The following is an 18100-nucleotide window of genomic DNA, read 5'->3' on the forward strand; positions in this document are numbered from 1 at the left end:
TGATGATCAAGTGGAGCGCAAGTGGAGGGCAAGTGAACAGGGAAGAATACATGTGAGTCTGTTCGCTTCGTCACTTGTAGCTTGGCCCTGAGTGCCTGATCAAACCGTGGCCCAAAAGAATATGCAAACGTGGCTCCATTGTCACCTACTGCAGCCACATCTCCAGCCAACTGTATGAGCGGAGGTAGTGTGGCACCATTTATGGGGGCGGCAAAGCTGGACCATTTCCTAGGGAGATATGTGCTGTCAATGGAGGCACATGGCAGTGCTGGACAAGGTCCCCTCTGACCCTTGGCCAGTCCCCAATAAGACATCTCAATTAGGGCCACAAAGGTGTAGCAATGAAAGTGTCCGACTAGGATATGGGCGCCCCGGCTCGATCCCCCCTGCTCCCGTGGAAGCTTGTACAACTTCTGTCATGTGGGGGTCCACAAAATATTTTGACGGTAAAAAGAAGTCCTCATACTTGAAAAAGTTGGGGACCACTGCACTATAGTTGCAATGTTAAAATGTTAAAAAAATTAAAAACCCATTGTGACCCAGGAACAGATCCAGTTCTGAACAGAAGTATTTAGTTTGCTCATTCTTGCCAAGTGCCCTTCAGCAAATGGGGCTGCTGCCTCAATGAATATCAAAAGCATAAAAGGAAGGCCCAGATCTGAACACAGGAGCTGGCTGGCTCCTAAGTCCTGTTGCATCACTGTGTGCCTCCAAATTGTCCGAGAGGGAACCAGGGAGAAGAAAAGTTGGTGATTGACCCCCCCTGACGGGAGGCCATTTCTGTTCTAGGTGAAGTGAATGTTACAGTGAGTGCTGAGTCGATAAAATCTGAAAAGCTGTGTGGGAACGAAATAGTGAAGATCCCCAGCGAAGGACAAACAGACACTGTGATCAAGTCACTTTTAGTTGAGGTTTGTGGGCTGTTTTAGTCTTGGGAGTGGGGAACGCTGGGGTGGTCAGCAATAACATACACATAATTGCAAGTATTTATGCAGAAAAACAATACCTGCATACTGATTTTTCATTCCTTTCCAAAGAATAAAAAAGGAAAAGCGAAATGAAAAAACACAATAAAACCCACATCCTTTGTGCTTCCCTTTTCTGCCCCTTCATCTCCCTCCTCATACTTACGGCGCTGTGAGTTGAGGTGACTTTGGTTGGTCGTGGTGGGGCCAGGTCATCCACTAAAGTCCCTGGCCAATGGCCCTGAGGCTTTCCCAGCCTCCTTGAGGACTGCGACCCTCTATCCACTTAATTCGGGACTTGGCCTCAAAAATCATCGTATACATTCCCCACCTGGACAGGCAAAGAGAGACCGCTCCTCACATGCACAGGGCTGCCAGAAGCTGCAGTTGATAAAACACGCATGTCTTTGGGATACCTGCGGTGGTGAAGAGTGCCCTCAAGTCATTGCTGATTGATGGCGACCCCTGGCAGGGTTTTCATGGCAAGAGACTAACGGAGGTGGTTTGCCATTGCCTGCCTCTGCAGGCCCGGTCTTTGTTGGAGTTCTCCCATCCAGTTACTAACCAAGGCCGACCCTGCTTAGCTTCTAAGATCTGACGAGATCAGGCTCACCTCACCTGGTCTTTACCTGTAGGGATGTGAAAAGATATAGGAAAATGTCATTTTTTAAAAGTGTTTGTGATTCAGAGGAAAAACTGGCTGCTTTGATGTAGGGACTCTGGTCATGCTGGGAAACATAGTCTTGCCATTTTCACCAGAACTCCAGGCCTCACCTAGGCCTCACCTAGGGTTTCCAGGTGCCCACCAATGGTAGGCAAACTCCCGGGGGTTTGCCACCTTGCCCACCAACCCATCAGTGGTCAGCGGGAGATGGCAAACTCCCGGAGGTTGCCCGCCATCGCCAGGCACCCCAGAATTGCGCACTGTGCACATCCTCACAAGGGGCGCAAAGACGTCACCCCTGGAATTGACATCATCGCACCAGCCGTGGGAGCATTCCTGCTCTTCGTTTGGGGCCGATCTGGGCCCCAAACAGGCCAAATTGGCCCTGCACAGAGCGTGGGAGCACTCCCAAGGTTGGCGCGACGATGTCACTTCCGGGGGTGACATCATCACACTGGCACTGAAGCTTGTGCGAAGAACACCAGGCTGCTGGCACGAGGTAAGTGCCAGGTCCCCCCTCCCAGAGGCAACCCTGGCCTCACCTGGAGGTTAGCAGCCCAAGTATCATAAGTATAGAAAAATGTCTACCTCACGGCTTCCTTGCGAGCCTCACAGAAGCCCAGGCTACTCATGCAGGGCCTAAAAGAGCATGTTTCTTGCCCCTGGAGGTGGTTCCTGCCACACGTCTCTGGCACTTGTTCTCATCTTCCCCCCTTTCCCCTCTCCCTTCTCTCTGCGTGAAGCCTGAAGGAGTCGAGAACGAGGTGGTCTTCAACAGCGTGATCTGTGGAACTGGTAAGTGCCTATTTGTTCAGGATTATGATACACTAACAACAACAACGACATTCAATTTATATACCACCCTTCAGGACAACGTAACGCCCACTCAGAGCAGTTTACAAAGTGTGTTGTTGTTATCCTCACGACAATCACCTTGTGAGGCGGGTGAGGCCGAGAGAGCTCTGCAAGAGCTGTGCCTGACCCAAGGTCACCCAGCTGGCTTCGAGCAGAGGAGTGGGGGATCAAACCCAGTTCTCCAAATTAAAGTCCTGCCACTCTTAACCACTATACCAAACTAAGGGGGGGGGGGTTGTCCAGTCATATGTTAGCCTGACCCAGGCCTTTGCAGAGTGGCCTTCCTTTGTGCTGTTATGGGTCTGCCAATGCTTGAGGCTTGCCCAGGCTGCTGCTCATCAGGGTCTGGCCCAGGCCCATGTCTGCTGGTTCGAATCCCACTACTGCCATGAGCTCAGTAGGCGGCCTTCGGGAAGCCGCTCCTTTCAGCCCCAGCTCCACAGCTGTATTGTGGGGATAATAATGTTGACTTTGTTCACTGCTCTGAGTGGGGCACTAATCTGCCTAGATGAGTGGTGTATAAGCACAGTTATTATAATACTGTTATTGCAATCATAACTTCCCTCAGAGAATCCCAAGCCTGCAGGTTAGCACTTTCTAGTCTCCCTCACACAACGGTCGTTCTCATGCCAGTTTGAACGTGTCGTGCAGCTATCGCTTTCAAAAGGGGTCCCCCTGGATTCCTCTCCAACAGAAGCCAGAAGATAACCGTAGGTCCTGCCATTTCCAGAGGGGGAGCTAACAGATGCACCTTAAAGACGAACAACAGTTATTCCTGCAGAGGTTTTTTCCTGCTGGAGACTGGAGCCGGTTCAAAGAGAAAACAAAGGCCCACTCACTAGGGTTGCCATCCTCCAGTTCTCCCAGAATTACAGCTGATCACCAGTCTACAGAGATCAGTTCCCTGGAGGAAAGGGCCGCTTCAGAGGATAAACTCTATGGTATCATATCCCCTCTGAGCTCCCACCCCTTCCCAGGCTCTGCCCACCAAACCTTTGGGAGTTTCCCAAGCTGGTGTTGGCACCCCTACCACCCACTATTATGGCAGCAGATTCCAGCCCGTTCAACAAATGTTGCAGTCACTTCTGGTGCAGTCAGCAGGTGATGAGATGGCTTCACCATCCTTCAGCCACAGTGGCCATTAGAAGCCCACCTCATCTGCTTCAAGAGTAGCCCAGGGAAGTCTGTGGCATAATAGCATAATAACAATGGCCATCATCACACGGGCATCTCTTCCGTTAAATTTACAGCATATAGCGTCCTACCAGTTATCAGCACAGTAACGTTTCTTTGGGTCACCTAACGGCTCTTCGCGCCACCAGCTGTCCACACCGAAGCACTCTGTTCTGTTCTCTCTAACCGCGCAGAAGCAGCTCCTCCCACTTTTTTTTTATTATTCTGCCATTTAATTCCGCTATAACAGAATAACAGCATATAAACATTCAGTTAGAGCAAAACATTACGACCCTTTTGTTTTTCCAACTTTGAAATTATATAAATAGCCCTTTGCCCGCAGAAAACTCCCTGTCTGGCGTGATCCCCATCGCTGAAGACTCTGCCATGGCGATTGAGTCATTTTTACTTCAGCAGAAAGTTTGCATTGTGTTATGTCGTTATGGCGTTATAAGGACATAATAAAATTAAAATAAGGGGAGTCGCAGGAAAAAATGGATTCTGGGATTGAAGGGAGGGCATAGGACCTTGCGAGGTGAAATACATCGATGTGAGGCATTCACACTGAGGCACAAAATAGTGCGACTATCAAGCACAAAGCAGAAGAGAGAAAATCGCTACAGTGTTGGAATAAGGTGGGTGTTTGCCGGGAAATAGCGCCATTTTAGTGCTAAATAAAAGCCCGTGTGACGACGGCCAATAATATTCAATGTATATCCCACCCTTCAGAACAACTGAATACCCACTCAGAGCAGTTTACAAAGTATGCTCTCATTATCCGCACAACAATCACCCTGTGAGATGGGTGGGGCTGAGAGAGCTGTGACTGGCCCAAGGTCACCCAGCTGGCTTCAAGCGGAGGAGTGGGGAATAGGGTTGCCAGGCCCCCTCGATCGCCCAGCGGGAGACTGGGGCCTGGCTCTTACCTTGCAGGAGCTCATGTGTGCGCGCACACAGCACACGCGCGTGCTCCTACAAGCGTGATGACGTCACTTCTTTTTTTTGAAAATTTTTATTAGGTGAGCATAATTTACAAATAACATTTATCTATTAAAACCTTAATATCTATATTCCCCCACCCTTTCCCTCCCCCCCTTTTTCTGAGACTTCCAACAGCTTTCCAACCCAATAACAAAATCTATTACTTACTTATCTCTACATATCATTATAACATTTTACTTTACTATACTAAATAATATCCATTAGTTTCAAATCTAATTCTAATCTTAAACTAACCATAGTTAAAACTTCCCTTTATCAGATAAAGATTCATATCTCTTAATCTCCAAATTTAATAACTTTCCAATTGCCACAGTTTTCCCTTTACGTCCCACTTCTTCTCTAAATATTGTCTTAACCTCCCCCATTCGTTAAAAAATTCTTCTAAGCTCTGATCTCTCAGCCACCTTGTCATTTTATCCATTTCTGCCATGAACAGCAATTTTTGTATCCGATCTTCAATAGATGGTATTTCTTGCACCTTCCATTTCTGCGCATATAATATTCTTGCTGCTGTTGTCATATAAAATACTAATGTTCTATATTGCATAGGAACATCCATATTTAAGTTCAGTAGCAATAGTTCTGGGTTCTTTGTTATCGATATCTGCAAAATTTCATTCATCGCTTCTAAAATATCTCCCCAGTACTGTTTAGCCACCTCACAAGTCCACCACATATGATACAATGATCCTTCATGATTTTTACGTTTCCAACATTTATCTGACATCTTAGCATTTCCATACGCTATTTTTTTGGGCGTCAACTACCACCTATATATCATTTTGTAAACATTCTCCTTGGTAATATTGGTACAGGTTGAAATTTTTAGTGTGTTTTTCCACAAATGCTCCCATGATTCCATTGCTATATCTCTCTGACAATTGATAGCCCACTTCACCATCTGGACTTCAACAGATTCATCTTCTGTGTACCACTTCAAAAGTATTTTATATATTTTTGATATCTTCTTCTTACTTTCTTGTAGTATATTTTCCTCCAGCTCCGAGTCTTTCCATCTAATTCCCCCTTTTGAGCAATCCGAGTTATCATCATAGAATCATAGAATCATAGAGTTGGAAGGGGCCATACAGACCATCTAGTCCAACCCCCTGCCCAGTGCAGGATCAGCCTAAAGCATCTCTGACAAGTATTCATCCAGCCTCTTCTTGAAAACTGCCAGTGAGGGGGAGTTCACCACCTCCCTAGGCAGCTGATTCCACTTTTGAACTACTCTGACGGTGAAAAAGTTTTTCCTAATATCCAGTCGGTACCTTTGTGCATGTAGTTTTAGCCCATTGCTTCGCGTCCTACCCTCTGCTGCCAACTGGAACAGCTCTTTGCCCTCCTCCAAATGACAGCCTTTCAAATATTTAAAGAGAGCAATCATGTCCCCCCTCAACCTCCTCTTCTCCAAACTAAACATTCCCAAGGCCCTCAGCCTTTCCTCGTAGGGCTCAGTCTCCAGACCCCTGATCATCCTTGTCGCTCTCCTCTGCACCCTCTCGATTTTGTCCACATCCTTTTTTAAGTGAGGCCTCCAGAACTGCACACAGTACTCCAGGTGTGGCCTGACCAAGGCAGTATAGAGAGGGGCTATGACCTCCTGCGATTTCGATGCTATGGCCCCTTTGATACAACCCAGGACTGAATTAGCCTTTTTTGCCACCGCATCACACTGACTGCTCATATTCAGTTTACAGTCCACTCTTACCCCAAGATCCCTTTCACATATACTACTGCCCAGAAGTGTATCCCCCATCCAGTATTTGTGCTTCTCATTTTTGTGGCCCAGATGTAATACTGTGCACTTGTCTTTGTTGAATTGCATCCTGTTCACAGCTGCCCACTTCTCCAAAGTATTCAGGTCTTGTTGAATTTTAATTCTATCTTCTTGGGTGTTTGCTACTCCTCCCAATTTGGTATCATCAGCAAATTTAATGAGCAGCCCTTCCACTCCTTCATCCAGATCATTGATAAAAATATTGAAAAGTACCAGGCCCAAAACCGAGCCCTGCGGCACCCCACTGGACACCTCCCTCCAATCTGATGAAACTCTGTTGACCACCACTCTTTGAGTGCAGTCCTCCAACCAGTTCCCTATCCACCGAACTGTCCTATAGTCTACTCCACAGTCTTCCAGTTTGCCCATGAGAATGTCATGGGGAACCTTATCAAAAGCTTTACTGAAATCCAGATAAATCACGTCAACAGAGTTCCCCCGATCCAGTAAATCCTTAATTTGCCTATACTGAAACCATCCATAATATAGAGATAATTCTTCTGATTTGATTTTAATCATATTTTGTTCCATTGTCAATATCTCTTTATATGGCAAACATTGTTCTTTATTATAAATAGCTCTCGGATCAGTAACTTCAAACGGTACCACCCATGCAGGGATACCTTCACCCAAATAGTTCTTGTACTTTTTCCAGATCGTGAAGAGGCTTCTTCTAATATAATGATGTAGAAACATAGCATCTGCTTTTAATTTATCCTGCCACATATAGGCATGCCAACCGAACAATTTCTTATAACCTTCCAAGGTTAGAAGCTTGCAATTCTCCAATGACATCCAATCTCTTAGCCACACCAAACACACAGCTTCATAGTACAGTCTGATATTTGGTAATTGCAGTCCACCTCTTTCTTTAGCATCACACAGAACTGTCACCTTTACTCGAGGTTTCTTGCCTGCCCATACGAAGTCCAATATTTTCCTCTGCCATTTTTCAAATTGCTTACTGTCTCTAATTATTGGTATTGTTTGTAATAAAAACATAATCCGTGGTAACACATTCATCTTTACTGCAGCAATTCTTCCCAGCCATGACAGATTTAATTTGTTCCACTTAATCAAGTCTCTATCAATCTGCTGCCATAACTTTTCATAGTTATTCTTGAATAAATCAATATTCTTTGCAGTAACCTCAATTCCTAAATACTTTACTTTATGTGTTACTTCACAGTTAGTAATTTCCATCAATTCTTGTTGCTTTTGTTTGACCATGTTCTTACATAATATCTTTGATCTTCTCTTATTCACATAAAATCCAGCCAAATCTCCAAATTCCTTTATCTTATCAAGTAACTTCGGCATATTTTGTATTGGATCTTCAACAATAACCATCACATCATCCGCAAAAGCTCTAACCTTGTAAGTAAATTCTCTAATCTTTATGCCTCTTATAGCATAATCTTCTCTTATCTGAATCAATAACAATTCCAAAATCAAAATAAACAACAGTGGAGATAGTGGGCAACCTTGTCTTGTACCTTTTCTAATTTCCAGCTTTTTGGTTAAATCATCATTTACTACAATTGCTGCACATTGGTCTTTATATATCGCCCTCACCGCTTGAATAAATTCATTTCCCAGTTGCAGTCTTTCCATTGTGGCGAACATAAAATTCCAGTTTAAATTATCGAAAGCTTTCTCTGCATCAACAAAAAAGAAACCAACTTCTTTCTCACAATGTCTATCATAATACTCTATCGCATTTATTACAATTCTTAAATTGTCTTTAATTTGTCTATTCGGAAGGAATCCTGCTTGTTCCTCTGAAATGAACTCAACAAGCCATTCTTTTAACTTCTCCGACAAGATTTTCGCAAATATTTTATAATCGTTATTCAACAATGAAATAGGTCGATAATTTTTAACACTACTCAAGTCCTGATCTTCTTTTGGTATCAATGATATATTAGCTTCATTCCAGGATTCTGGAACCCTTTGCCCTTTTAAAATTTCATTCATCACTATTTTCAGGAAAGGCACCAGTTCGTTTGCTAATACTTTATAGAATTTAGCCGTAATTCCATCTGGTCCTGGTGCCTTTCCTAATTTAGTCGACTGTATCGCCTCCTTTATTTCCATCTCTGTTATTTCAGCATTCAGTTTTTCCTTCCATTTTTCTGATATCTTTGGTAGATTAATTTTACTCAAATACTGTTCAATAGCATCCAAATTTACCTCTTTCTTTTGGTACAATTTTGCATAGAACTTAAAAAATGATCTGCTTATAGCTGATTGGTCCATTAACATCTTCCCTTCTTCTTGAATCTTAGTTATCACCTTTTTTTCCCTTCTCTTTTTCTGTTGCCACGCTAAATATTTCCCAGGTTTATTCGCACCTTCAAATGATTTTTGATTTAATTTCTTCAGCTCCCATTCCAGCTCTTTATTCTCCAATGCCTTTAAATGTTCTTGCAAAATTTTAATTTCTTGATGGATTTTCTTTTTCCCCGGTCTTGTTTTCAATTGCAGTTCCTTAATTTGGATACTGTCCACAATTTCTTTCCTCTTTTCTTCTTTTTTCCTTCTGCCTCTTGCATTTAAATCCATTAAAACTCCTCTGATAACCGCCTTATACGTATCCCAAACTTTATATGTTGAAACAGTCTTATTCAAATTGTACTGTACAAAGAATTTGGTTTCCTTCTGTAATATCTCTATATTACCCTCTTGCTGCAGCAGATCTTCATTTATTCTCCATCCTTGTCTTTTGGTGCTTTTCCCAAATTTCCACATAACTGGATTATGATCTGAGCCTACTTTGGGCATTATTTCTACATCTTTAGTCCATATGACCAAGTCTTTAGCGGCCCAGATCATATCAATTCTTGATAATGTCGAATGCCTTTACGAATAATGGGTATATTGTTTTACTTTAGGGTTACTTCTTCTCCAAACATCTTCCAAGTTTTCCTGATCTTTAATTTCAAAGAAAGATTTTGGCAATAGTCCTCTTTTTTCTTTTTAGCACCCTTTGTTTTTTTATCATCATTTAAATTCGTAACTCCGTTGAAATCACCTGCCAAGATTATTTATGAGTAAGTTAATCCATCTAGTTGTTTCTGCAAGTCTTTGAAAAAATTATCTTTAGCACCATTTGGTGCATAAATCCCAATCATCAATATTTTTTTTTCCTTCCAAATAATTTCCACCGCTATGTATCTGGCTTCTGCATCACTAAATACCAATTTTGGTTGCAGCTCATCTTTAATATACAGAACAACTCCTCTTTTTTTTGCTTTGATGCGGCAACAAATTCTCTCCCCAATTTAGCATTTTTTAAATATTTCACATCTTGTTTCTTGATATGGGTCTTGTGATGATATCACTTCTGGGAGTAACGTCATCACGCGGCCCCCATTTGGGCGTGGATTGGGCCCGTTGTGGGCCCCTGCGGAGTGCAAGAATGCTCCTGCGCTCCACAGGGGCCCACAACAGGCCCAATCCGTGCCCAAATGGGCCCAATCTGCCTGTTTTGGCACGGATTGGGTCCGTTTTGATGCGGATTGGGCTCATTTTGGACTCTTGTGGAGCCTGGGAGCGTGCCTGCGCTCTACAGGGGCCCACAACAGGCCCAATCCATGCCAAAACGGACCCGATCTGTGCCAAAATGGGTGCGGATTGGGCCTGTTTTGGCACGGACTGGGCCCGTTGTGGGCACCTGCGGAGCGCAGGCACGCTCCTGCGCTCCACCGGGGCCCCGATCCAGGCCAATACAGGCCTGATCCTGGGGCTGTTGTGTGCGAGGGCGCGCAGCACCGCAGGGGGGCGCTCATGGAAGGTGCGCACCCCCCCGCTGGCCAGGTAAGTGGGGGCGGGGGTGGGAGGGTGGGGGCAGGGGTTCCCCCGCCCCCACCGGGGGTCTGGCAGCCGTAGTAGGGAATCAAACCCAGTTCTCCAGGTTAAAGTCCTACCACGCTTAACCACTGCACCAAACTGGCTCTTCTTAGCCCCCACTTTGCACTCCTCCAACCATCTATTCACGAAAAGGCAGTTAAGTCTCTGTGTGTGCCTGGAATGGACTGAGGAATCGTTTTGGTTTCTGCAGTCTTCTGGTTGAGCTAAACAGACCCAATCCACATTCCATGAAACCTTTACACAGTCAGATCATGGGGGTTCTCTCATCTTTACCCTTCCTTTTTTTTAATAAATTTTTTATTAGTGAGTGGTAAAACAAAGAAAATTTTGCAAATTTGACACAAATAATCCCATTTTACCCCTTGCTCTATCCCCCACCCTTTTCCTCCCCCCTCCCTATTGACGTCCAACAGCTTTCCAACCCCTAACCCTTCTTATTACTTAAATCTATTTCATTTATATTTCCCTACCAACTTTAATTTGTAATATCTCTTATTCTAAGCACATTCTTATTTTTTACATAACCTCTATCAAGCCTACTAGCAATATAGTATATCTCAACTCAATATAACATACTAATATAATATAATATATAGCAAGGATCGCCCTATCTCTTACTTTAAACTTATTCTATTTCTTTTCTTTTAAGCATATACTCCATCAAATACACTATCAATATAGTATATATCACAATAATATATTATATATATGTTGTATGCTATGCCACCAATGTAGCATAGCACACATCACACAACACAACCACATATTATGTTATATATAGAGTCTGATCTACTAACCCATTGTTTTATGTCATATATAGTATACCTCATTGAGATATCTGTTTACCCCTTCTCATTATCCCTTATACTCAATGTAAAATCCCCTTAAATATTATATTAGCTTAGATTATAATTACATTCCCCCTAAATGGTAAGATCCCTTCTCTCTTCTCATTGCAACATTGTTCTTTAAAAATTTTCAAACTGCCACAGTTCTCCTTTTACATCCCACTTTTTTTCCAAAAAATTGTTTCAGTTTCCCCCAATCAACAATGTATTGCCCTAGGTCAAGATCTTTAAGTTTCCTTGTCATTTTGTCCATTTCTGCCATGTACAGCAATTTGTAAATCCAGTCTTCTACAGTTGGTATTTCTTGTGTCTTCCATTTCTGTGCATACAAAAGTCTTGCTGCTGCTGTCATGTAAAATAACAATGTTCTGTGCTGCATTGGAACTGTCTCCATTCCCAAGTTCAGTAGCAACAGTTCTGGGTTCTTATTTATTTGTATTTGTAAAATCTCATTTATTACTTCAATTCTCCCCAGTACTGTTTAGCTACTTCACATGTCCACCACATATGATATAATGATCCTTCATGTTTTTTACATTTCCAGCACTTATCTGACATATTGGTATTTCCTAGCGCAATTTTCTTTGGTGTTAAATACCATCTGTAAATCATTTTGTACACATTCTCTTTAATGTTCGTACAGGTTGAAATCTTCACTGTATTTTTCCATAGGTATTCCCATGCTTCCATTGTTATTTCTTTGTGAAAATTTATTGCCCACTTCACCATCTAGACTTTTACTGTTTCATTCACTGTAAACCATTTTTAAAGTAATTTGTAAATCTTGGATATTTCTTTCTTGCCTTCCTGTAATAACACTTCCTCTAACTCACCATCTTTACCCTTCCAAAGTCATTTCACCATTTCAGAATTGCCCAGAATTCTGATCAAAAACGAAACATAGTCACGTTATTGACGCTTTCTGGATGAGAGTTGAACCCACACAGTTTCAGGATTTTTTATAGGACCATCTTAGGTTGGGTGAAGCACATGAAAGAGTCAGAAGGAAAGAGAAGAAGTGATGGAGGGACAGGCTCACAAATGTATTAATCTGCTGGAGGGAATGGAGGCTGAGTGGAGAACAGGGAGATCAAGCCGCAGGAGGTAACAGGCATCAGTATTTCTCTCGTTCTCTTTTCCTGGCAGGAGACTCAGAAGCACCTGTTTCCTTGACGGTTCCAGAAAATGTGGTTGAGGGCTCAGCCAGGGCCTATTTCTGTGTGCTTGGTAAGCTTATTTATTTATTTTAATTTACAATATTTATATATCACTTTTCTGCCTAATCAAGGATCACGACAGCTAACAATTAAAACAAACATAATAAAATACATCTTTAAAACAATGCACAAAACTATATAATGGTCTTCCAAGTAAAGACTGTTTCCGAAGAATAGCTTTTTCAGATAATCTCAAAATCTGTTAAAGGGGTGTTAATAATTTGTGCTATTTTAATGTGGTTCATCATGTGGGCTAATTGAAAGTACGTAAACCATTGTGATTTGTGTTGTAGTTTTTCCTCTATTTCTAATTTGTCTAATATGCCTTTGGATGAGGATATATCGATTAGCCGGGTTAGATTGTTTTGTTGCCAAGTTTTTGCAAAAACCAGGGAGTGACCAGGGAGAAACCAATTTTGGCCCAAAAACTATGAATATCTTGATATGGTAGGTGAGATCTTTTTTCTATGTTGGTTCCAATTTGTTAGCATATCCTTAATGGATTATTAATCCTTCCTGTGAATTGATTTTCCTTACCATTCCAAATTAAGCTTTGAATTATTGATATTTCTTTATTTGGGTGTATACTTTTAGTCCAATCTGACGTAGATTTTAAAATTTGTTTAATGTTTAATAGTCTAATTGCAATTTGATACATATTTAAATCTGGATAGTTGAATCCTCCATCTGAGTGTTTTAGCCTGAGTGTCTTAAAAGCTATTCTAGGTTTTTTCCCATTCCATAAAAATTTGTTCGGGAGGTTCTGCCAATTTTTTATATTTTTTTGAGGGACCAAGAGAGGAATTGCACAGAGAAAGAATAATAATTTTGGTAGTACAAAAGTTTTAATTGTATTATATCTTTCGAACCAACTAAGGCTTAATTTATTCCATTTATTTACATTAATTTTTAAATTAGTTTTTCAGATCAGAGGGAATATTGATGCCCAAATAAGTTATCTGGTCAGAAGACCATTGATACTTGCAGTTCTTTTTAATCGAATTAGATGAAAGAGTAGAATTGTTGTGGCTAGTTTAGATCAGTTCAGTTCAGTGCTCAGGCCATCTGGCCACGTCTCCTTGGCCACGCGGATAACTACATTCCTTTCTTAGCGTCTGACTGCTTCTTTAGCCGCTTCTCCAGCACTCCTAAAATACGTTATAGAGGACCTGGTCAGCAGCCCAATAGTGAACCCCTAAACCCCTCAGAGTATGGCAAGGGCCATGATCCTGATACTATGGAAGTGTTTCAGACATCTGAGGAAGCAGAGCTTCTTTGAATTGCAACACATTTCTAATTTTGCCACCAGAGTTGTGGTTCATGTTATTATACATGAGTGCAATTGATTCTATGTTGGGAAAACGTTTTGGACCATCAGGACGCTCGTTTCTAAACAATCACAGTATTAGATGCCCCATTACTGAGCTTGAGAGATTTAGGGAGCGATCCTAAAGAGGTCTACTCAGAAGTAAGTCCTATTTTATTCAATAGGGCTTACTCCCAAGAGGGTTCTCTTAGGATTGCACTGCTAGAAGCTAATCCCAGGGAGATCTACTCAGAATGCTACTCAGGTCAATGGGGCTTACTCCCAGGAAAGTACACTGGTATAATGCAGTCCCATGCAAAATTACTCCAGCCTAAGACCAGTGGTTTCAATGGGCTCAGTCTGGAGTAACTTTGCATCGCATTCAGAAATGGAATCTCTGGGGGGGCTGAAATGTCTGCACACATATTCAAATTCCCAAAAGATTCTACCGCTCGTTTTACTTTCATTGGTGCATGTTGCTGTCCCATCTGACCATTCCCTGCCTGTGCATTTTTCTTACCGTTTCCTCACTGTCTTTTGTAACTTCCTCCTTCTCATTATTACTTCTTCTTCTTGCTCTCACATCCCTGCCTATTCTGTGGTTCTTCCTTTCACTTGCCTTCCAAGCTGACCTGAGCCTGTGTTCTCCTCTCCCCTTCCAGGTGATATCCTGGGCACAGCCTTACAGAACTTGCAGCAGCTGCTCCGACTTCCCTATGGATGTGGAGAGCAGAACATGGTCCTCTTTGCACCCAACATCTACATCCTGGACTATCTGAACAAGACGGAGCAACTGACTGAGGAGACCAGATCCAAGGCCATTGGCTACCTGGTCGCTGGTGAGAAGACTCTCAGATTCGACTCCTGTTATTTCTCTTTAGTTGGGATGGATAATTGTCCACAGATAGGGCTGTCTATGCAATCTGCTTAACCAATAGCTCAGTCCATTAAATCTATACAACCCAGTTCTATGCATATTTTCTTAGAAGTAAACCTTATCGACTTCGGTAAAGGAGGTGCGTGAGCCTGAATGCGCAGCTGAGAAGTAGCGCATGCTAAAATTGGGAACATGCCACAACCATTCCCAGATGGAGGGGGGCACTGCTATCGTTGAAGAATAACAACAACAAACAACATTCGATGTATACCCTGATAGGAAGCTACTTACAGCACAGTGGTTGTTATCTTGCATAAACAATAACTTCCATTTCAGGCTACCAGCGGCAGCTAAACTACAAGCACCCCGACGGCTCTTATAGCACGTTTGGTCCACATTACAATGAGCCAGGAAACACGTGGTAAGCGTCACTGTTTCTCCTCTGTTCCCCCATCTGCAAAAACACTGGAAAGCTGCAGAATAAGAGACTCCCTGAGTGAGACATCTGACACATGAACAACTCATGGGAGATGCAATGTTAGGAGGGGTTGTTTAAAAAGATAGAGCTGGCAGCAGGGCAAAAGCTTTGCTTTACACTGGAGCTGTCTGAAGGGGCTGTGAAATGGCAGAAAGGAAACTTCAGCCCATTAGAACCTCTCCAGTTCCAAGCCCAGCTCTGGAAGGCAGTTCCAGCTCATTTCCATTTCTCAGTGCCCTCTGGTTGCGATCTCACACGGTTTTAGACTGGAAAAGTGAATTGACAGAGCCTTTGGGGGTGGTGAAGATGATATTAACAAACCCTCTGAGGAGCAATCTCCACCGGCTCTGTCTTTTTAAACTGTGCTTCCTGGCTAACATTGCATCTTCCTACACTTGACTAACACCCGCCGAGGCATCTTGTGTAGGGAGACTCTAAGTTGCTGCTCACAGAATCTAGCTTCCTGAAGAAATTCAACTTTCATTTTTAAAAAGCAATTTTTAGCCCTACAGTTGTGAAAATACACTTGACAGTCTATGGGAAATGCCTGGGGAGAATCTCTAGAGCTGGGGAGGGGTTTGGGTGTGTTCTAAATAAGATGCCTGTTATTCAGGGGACAAGGTTTTAGCATACAACTCCTTGCCCCTCCCCCAAGAACTGAAGCCAAAAAAGCTCTGCAAAATAGAAAATGACAGAGAATAAATTATGCAAAAGAAGAGATAATCTATTCAGGATTTACACAAACGGGCAGAATTTTGGTTGACTAAATGTTTATTTTTTTATCTGTAGTACTAAGTATTAAATGCAACCCTGGTTATGTCAGAGGAGATCAGCTCGCTCAGACTCACAATCGCCGCAGTCCGTCATATTGTAGAGTTACAAACAATCCAAGGTGGAGTGTAGGTGGAGAATCAGAGACGGGAAGATAGCAGAAAACTTGGTTTTCAGTGACTGAGGACACACAAAACCAGGAATAGATTTATCCCTTCATCTGGATGCAGTCCCCAGTTAATCTTTTTACCTGCTCTTACATAAATACTTAGCCCTACCTGACCTGGATAGCCTAGGCAAGCCTGATCTTGTCAGGTCTCAGAAGCTAAGCAGGGTCGGCCTTGGTTGGTAATTGGATGGGAGACCTCCAAGGAAGACCCAGGTTGCAGAGGCAGGCAATGGCCAAGCTCCTCTGTTAGTCTCTTGCCATGAAAACCCACCAGGGGTCACCATAAGTCAGCTCTGACCTGAGGCACTCTCCATCACCACCACATAAGTACATGTCTATCATTCAATGTTATGAGGGAAGAAAAGGTCCAGCACTTGGAAGCAAGATGGGCTTAACTTGCCGCCCCCTCCCCCCCGCCTCCAACCCTGGATGGTCCAGTGCATTCTCTTGCACTCAGGGGGGTGCAGACAGCAATGAGAGGCATTGCAACACCCAATGGATCCTGCAATAAAATGCCCTCCCCTGCCCACTTTGTACACATATCAATGATGGACATTTTGCTAGGGTTGCCAAATCTGGTTTAGGAAATCCCTGGAGATTTGGGGGGGAGGAGTGCCAGAGGAGGGCAGAGGAGGGGAAAGAGCTCACTGGGAATGTGATGCCGTAGGGTATGCCCTCCACAGCTGCAGGTAAACTGATCCAGGTGAACTGCTCTCTGTCATCTGGAGACCAGTTGTTACTCCAGAACTCTGGGCCCTTCCTGGAGGTTGGTAACCCTACATTTTGCAATGAACAGTAATGGGAGCACCTTTCAAGCACATCAGGCTATTAAACTATATGCTGGTCCTCCCTAGATTATTAGAAGGGTAGCAGAGTTGCATCGTTTGCAGGGAAGAGTATGACGGGTGTAGGAGCTTTACAGGCTAGTGTGCATGTAAGAGAAAACAACAGATTTACACTATGAGTCTCTCTACACAAGACATCTTACACAGGGACGCTCAAGTGAAAGATCTTCCACTTGCTCTCCCATTGTGGATACACAAGCACTGCTAGGGAGACAGAGTGCATTGAATATAAGACCACACAGAAAGTAAGTCGCTTGAGCGTCCCCATGTAAGATGCCTTGTGTAGAGAGACTTGGCTTAGGTTTAGGGGAGGAAATGAGAGTTCTTTATTGTAGGAACTCCATACTCCGATCGGAGAGAGAGAGATTGCTATCTACCTGTCTAGTCTAAGGATGGCACTGGGTTGTAGGACAGGTCCTCCATCCATGGTGCAAGATGGAGAGGAGACGAGTGAGGACTAGAGACTGTGACAAAGAGAGAAAGAAGAAGGTGCCTCAAGGAGGCAGTCCTGAGATTAGCAATCTACACATCAAAGGGCATTTCAGGTCTGTAAGGAGTACAGAGTAAACAGATCTCTGACCAAACTCTGAAACCTGAGGAAGGATAGCATTGGTCCTCCTCTTCTAAAGCAAGCAGAAATAATCTGCTAGGGTTGCCAGCCTCCAGGTGGTGGCTGGAGATCTCCCAGAATTACAACTGATCTCCAAGTGATAGAGATCATTTCTCCTGAAGAAACTGGCAGCTTTTGAAGGTGGACTCTATGGCATTATACCCCAATGAGGCCACTCCCCTCCTCAAATCACACCTCTCTAGTCTCTACCCCCTAAATCTCCAGGAATTTGTCAACCTGGGCCTGAAAACCCTACCTGGAGTACCAATAACTATAACATTTTATTACTCTCTTCTTTCAAGGAGTTTAGAACAGCAGGCATGGCTCTCTCTTCCTCATTTTATCCTATGCGAACTATAGAGTTTTTGGCAGATCCTAGAGCATTGCCTCCCAATGTTTTTGATGGAAGTGATGGTGCATGCTTGCATAATGCAGGCATGCCAACCCCACCCCATTTCCCCCCACTGGCCTTTGAGCTATTGGCAGGCAACAGAGGGGAGGTGGAACATCTAGCATCCCTAAGTCCCACACACTTCAGCCACTGTGCCACACTCTTATAGTGAGTCATGAGGCAAAACAAAAAGAATCTTCACAGAACAGAGGGCCAATTTATTCCATATTGTGAGGCCGTCTTAAGCAGATCTGTCTTGGCAGGCACAAAAGCATG

The 18100-nt window shown here is 43.3% G+C and overlaps 1 protein-coding gene across 1 annotated transcript in view; it reads left to right on the forward strand.

The window, feature by feature from the left end:
• The window catches only part of LOC129345291 (alpha-2-macroglobulin-like), a 78202-nt gene that overhangs the window by 45295 nt on the left and 14807 nt on the right, over positions 1 to 18100 (forward strand). Inside the window, exons 21-25 of the mRNA XM_055002350.1 lie at positions 790 to 911; positions 2373 to 2424; positions 12307 to 12387; positions 14346 to 14522; positions 14897 to 14981. Of these exons, the coding sequence (XP_054858325.1) occupies positions 790 to 911; positions 2373 to 2424; positions 12307 to 12387; positions 14346 to 14522; positions 14897 to 14981 (517 nt within the window). The remainder of the gene's footprint in view (positions 1 to 789; positions 912 to 2372; positions 2425 to 12306; positions 12388 to 14345; positions 14523 to 14896; positions 14982 to 18100) is intronic.

This window comes from Eublepharis macularius, chromosome 18 (assembly GCF_028583425.1).
Source record: "Eublepharis macularius isolate TG4126 chromosome 18, MPM_Emac_v1.0, whole genome shotgun sequence".
Taxonomy (NCBI): Eukaryota; Metazoa; Chordata; class Lepidosauria; order Squamata; family Eublepharidae; genus Eublepharis; species Eublepharis macularius.